Source organism: Olea europaea, chromosome 15, assembly GCF_002742605.1.
Source record: "Olea europaea var. sylvestris chromosome 15, O_europaea_v1, whole genome shotgun sequence".
Taxonomy (NCBI): domain Eukaryota; kingdom Viridiplantae; phylum Streptophyta; class Magnoliopsida; order Lamiales; family Oleaceae; genus Olea; species Olea europaea.
Genome location: NC_036251.1, coordinates 18,834,523 through 18,839,162, shown reverse-complemented (window position 1 = coordinate 18,839,162; position 4,640 = coordinate 18,834,523). Strand labels below are relative to the sequence as shown.

Genomic DNA, 4,640 nt, shown 5'->3' with positions numbered 1-4,640 from the left:
GGTGGTACCAAACCATAGAGGGGAAACAATTGGAAAACTTATTGAAACATGTTTGCTTGATTGGGGAATAGAATGTGTGTCCACAATTACGATTCTTAATGCAAGTGCAAATGATGGGGCTATTATGTATAGGAAAAAGGTATTAAAGAATTGGAAGGTTGATGGGATGGTCTTAGGTGGTTGGCTTATGCATATAAGGTGTTGTGCACATATAATGAATTTAATTGTAAATGATGGGTTGAAAGAGTTTCACATGGCAATAGCAACTATTGGAAATGTGGTGAAGTATTTTCGATCATCACCTTCGAGATTAGCAAAATTCAAGATTTGTGTAGAAAGGGAGAAAATTGAATGCATAAAATTGGCTATGTTAGATGTACCTACAAGGTGGAATGCAACATACTTGATGTTGGATAGTGTGTTTAAGTTTGAGAAAGCATTTGATCGTATGGCAGATGTAGATGGTTTTTATTGCAAATATTTTGATAAGCGTGAGAATGGAAAGGAAAGAGAAGGTCCACCTACAAGCGATGATTGGGAAAAAGGTCGGAAGTTTGTTAAGTTTTTGAAAACCTTTTATGAAATTACTTTAAAGTTTAGTGCATCTTTGAGTGTCACCTCGAATTTATACTTTAAAGAAGTTTGTAATATTCAACAAGTGTTGAAATCGTTGAGTGATAGGCAAGATCCTTTATTAAGTGATATGGCAATAAACATGAAGAGTAAATTTGATAAGTATTGGGGCAGTGTCGAGAAAATGAACAAAATATTGATAATAGCTATTGTGCTCGATCCTCGATACATGTTGGAGTTTGTCGGCTATTGTATTGGTCGCTTGTATGATAATAACTTGGTTGAAACAACAAAAGATGAAATCAAGAGTTTATTATATGAGTTGTATAATCAGTATAAGGGATGGAATAGTGCATCCAATGATGAATGTGGTGGTAATTGTGATTTTAACATTTTAATGGAGGTTTCTACAGATGATGATTGGGATGAGTCCAATAATTTTGATTTTGGGTACAAAAATTTAAAAAGTAACAATAATGATTTGCTAGGAAAAGATGAGATTCAGAGATACCTAATGGAATCCATTGAAGACTCTACTAATCACAGATTTGATATTTTGACTTGGTGGAAGTTAAATTGTCCAAGATATGCAATTTTGTCCGAGATTGCAAGGGATGTCCTTGCAATTCCAGTTTCTACAGTTGCTTCAAAGTCAGCGTTTAGTACTGAAGGGCATGTTTTTTATTCATTTAGGAGTTCTTTAACACCTAAAACAGTCGAAGCTTTAATTTGTACACAAAACTGGCTACGTTCTACACTTCTGGGAGACCGATTATATGGAGTGAGTATTGAAGAGACAGAGTTTCATGAAGAATTGGTCCAATTGGAAACTAGTAATTAAAATATATTTTTTTCTAGCTTATTATATTGTATATTTATTTTTGTTTATGCTTCTTTTAATTGAGATTTTCTAATTTTCAATGTAATGTAGAGCTTGTTGGGAATTGTACCCACAAAAAGAATTATTCAAACTCAACAGTTGTGGAACTTGACTAATGATCTAATTGTAAGTATAGTCAAAATTATATTTTATATGTAATTTCATACATGTAAATTTTTTGTTCAACATTTGAACTTTAACTTTTGTGCTGTAGAATCAATGCAAGGGGGTGGACTCACTCTTTAGAAGGATTGGTGGAGATACTTTGAGAAGACATTGAAGAGTTCTTAAGTTTAATTTTGTTATGGTAGAATGTTAATTTTATTGAAATATGAGATTTAGACATTTAATTGTTAACTTATTGCTTTGAATTTAGACTTCAAGTTGCATTGTTCACTTGGAAATTTGCAATTTGAAAGCAAATTTAGTGAGAATTTGCAACTTCAAAGTAGAGTTAATTGGAATTCTTGATTAATAGCGAGTTTGTTTAATGGTCAAAGTTCTATTAATGATGTGTAGAACTATCTTTTTGATAATGTTAATAAATGTGTCTTAAACCACTTAAGTGATCTCGTTTAAATAGCAGGCAAAATCTTTCAAATTTTTGGTTAGTGAACACTTTGTTTACATAATTTCAATTTAAAGAATCGGACCGGATCGAATTGGAACCAAATTAAGTGATCTCGTTTAAATAGCCGGCAAAATCTTTCAAATTTTTGGTTAGTGAACATTTTGTTTACATAATTTCAATGTAAAGAATCGGACCGGATCGAATTGGAACCGATTGGTTCGGTTCTGATTTGGTTCCATAAATAGATACGGAACCAATGGTTCCATTTCTAAAATTCCCACTGGTACTCGGTTCAGTTCGGTTCTTTTCGAAATCAGACTGAACCATACTGCGGCCACTCCTAGTATGCATATCAAATTTAGACGTATTTTTCTTCTTGTACATTCATTGAAGAGGAAGTTTCCCTGTTTTTTTGAATTTTGTGTTCCATTTTCAGTTTCTGTGGTACCTGTAGGATGTAAGCATATTTAAATCATAGTATGGGCTAAAACTATAAGTTGTGTGGTCTCCTTTGAATTGATTATAATTTACAAATACATATAAATCCTCAAGACTCGTCAACTGGGATTTTCCAGGCAGTCATTTCACTGAGATATAGCCTATAGAATCGGGCCTTGAACGTCTTCCCAGTGCCATCCTAACAGACGACAGCAACCGACATAATCCGATGACTCATGGGAAGGAGAAATTATCGCCTTGTTCGAGCCATTTCTCGTTATAATCTGAAACTGTACCTCCATCCTGTGGTGCACGTATTGCCTGGAAAGTGTTCTTAACCCTTTTCAATGTCTTATGGAACCGTAAACGCCTGAGGACGACGTCTTTGTCGAGTCTTTGGGCTGAACGTCGAGACGAGGATGATTTGAGAAAGAGCTGGGTGGTGACTGAATCCAGGGTTTCAGCCTCCTCAGTCACCTTTTCTGATTCAGAGAAAGATGGCTGGGTTTTGGATATCATAAAAGCCATTTCTTGCGATGACAAACTGGACTGGCAACACAAGGTGTGACTGACTCTATTTGTACAAGTGCGTAAAGCTTTCTGTGGGCCTGCTCACTGTTTAAAAACTAGCATATATCTTGTTCTTTAGTACCTTAAATTTTGGTCCAACGTTTTTCTTTTTTGCAAGTGGTTTCATCCTCGAAGGCGGCATGGGTTTTCGCGCTTCAAACTAATGGTTCACAGAAGGGTATTAATAATAATAATAATAATAATAATAATAATAATAATAATAATAGTAATCATAATAAATAAACAAAATCAAAGAAATAATTAATTGGTTATTTGTGTCCAATTTAATAAATGAGAAAATATTTATGTTCAATTTAATAAATGAGAAAATATTTAAAAGAATGATGTAACCAAAAAATGAATAAATCGTAATTGGAAATGTATTGTGTCAAATTAATAAAAGTATTATTTTGTTTTGAAACTATTTTAGGATTCGTTTGACATAATTTTTGCTTTTTTGTTTTTGTAAAAAGAGCTTTTGAAAAAAGTTATCTTTATTTTTGTATGAAAATTAATTTTTAAAAAGAATTTTTTATTTCAAAATTGTTTTTTAAAAAAGTCATGTTAGACCAACTTTCTCTAAAAACTCTTTTAATTAAAAAAATACTTTTATAAAATTAATCAAACAAGTATAAAAGCAACTTATACGTTGTCTATTTGAAAAGTGAAATGATGACGTGGGACGAAACAGTGGGCTACTTAGTAGTTTGCAGTTCAAACCAAAGGGCCTTATCCTCTCAAATCCTGACCCGATAATATGGGTCCATCAGCCCACAGTTTAGCTAATAAATTGATTGATTGATTATCACTTCTTCAAGTACTTCCAATTCCCAGACAGTGGCTTCCTCTTCTCGAGTTTTTCCTCAAACAATTTGAAACGGGACGTAGTTATTGAATAACAATTCTACTACAGTAATTTTCTTGACAGTTCTGTTGACTTTATGTGATATGGTACACATTTTTGCCATTGATTTTAACACACTTTAAATAATCGGTAGTCTCGATACTGACACTTCACACACTATCAAGGAAGATGTATATTTTTAATGTAAAAACTACAAATAGCTTAATACATTGATTAATGCTATGTGAATATATTTTACTAAATTTTCCATTTAAGGTATATAGCATTAATTTATTTAGGATACATTGTTTTGAAAATCAAATTTTACATTGTTCTGAAAATCAAATTGGTCGAGTCAATTTTAGTGTTGTTGCAACTTGGTTCAAACCAATTTTGTTAGTTTGATCTCAATTTTTCAATAGGTATTCCACGCTACTATCAAGACTTGAAATCAACTAGGCCCCCCAGGGCACATCCAAGTTGGCGGAACAATCACATTGGGGGGCTCTGGAACCAAGCGTGGGAAGTTCGATTCCTGGTTGAAGCAGCTGAGTGTTGTAATAACCAGAGGAAGGGTTGGAGCAGCTTGGTGATGTAATAACCATGGAGGAGGTTCCCTTTGGGAAAGGAGTAAAAGTCATGTGGGAACCTGGGAACCAACAAGGGCGCAACCTGCGATTTACCTCCCTGAGCAGTTGAGGGGCCGGAGGTTCAGGGACGAGAATATAGTCTGGCGCAAGCTGGGACACCTCGTTAAAAAAAAA

The 4,640-nt window shown here is 33.9% G+C and overlaps 2 protein-coding genes across 2 annotated transcripts; one reads left to right on the top strand and one right to left on the bottom strand.

The window, feature by feature from the left end:
* Positions 1–6: 6 nt before the first annotated feature.
* LOC111410368 (zinc finger BED domain-containing protein RICESLEEPER 1-like) lies at positions 7–2,013 on the top strand. Its single transcript, XM_023040663.1, has 3 exons — positions 7–1,406; positions 1,505–1,579; positions 1,668–2,013. The coding sequence occupies exons 1-2, from the start codon at positions 125–127 to the stop codon at positions 1,567–1,569; spliced, it is 1,347 nt and encodes a 448-aa protein (XP_022896431.1). The 5' UTR covers positions 7–124; the 3' UTR covers positions 1,570–1,579; positions 1,668–2,013.
* A 491-nt stretch (positions 2,014–2,504) lies between these two features.
* On the bottom strand, positions 2,505–3,029 carry LOC111410369. The gene has a single exon (XM_023040664.1). It carries the CDS (start codon positions 2,988–2,990, stop codon positions 2,697–2,699), a length of 294 nt encoding a protein of 97 aa, XP_022896432.1. The 5' UTR covers positions 2,991–3,029; the 3' UTR covers positions 2,505–2,696.
* Between the last annotated feature and the right edge of the window lie 1,611 nt (positions 3,030–4,640).

What these genes read in the sequence shown, in the direction of transcription:
- LOC111410368 (XM_023040663.1), top strand. Translation starts at nt 125, where the DNA reads ATGTATAGGAAAAAGGTATTAAAGAATTGGAAGGTTGATGGGATGGTC. An exon ending in ATTGGTCCAATTGGAAACTA is followed by an intron (nt 1,407 to 1,504) that starts GTAATTAAAATA and finishes AATGTAATGTAG; the next exon opens with AGCTTGTTGGGAATTGTACC.
- LOC111410369 (XM_023040664.1), bottom strand. Translation starts at nt 2,990, where the DNA reads ATGGCTTTTATGATATCCAAAACCCAGCCATCTTTCTCTGAATCAGAA.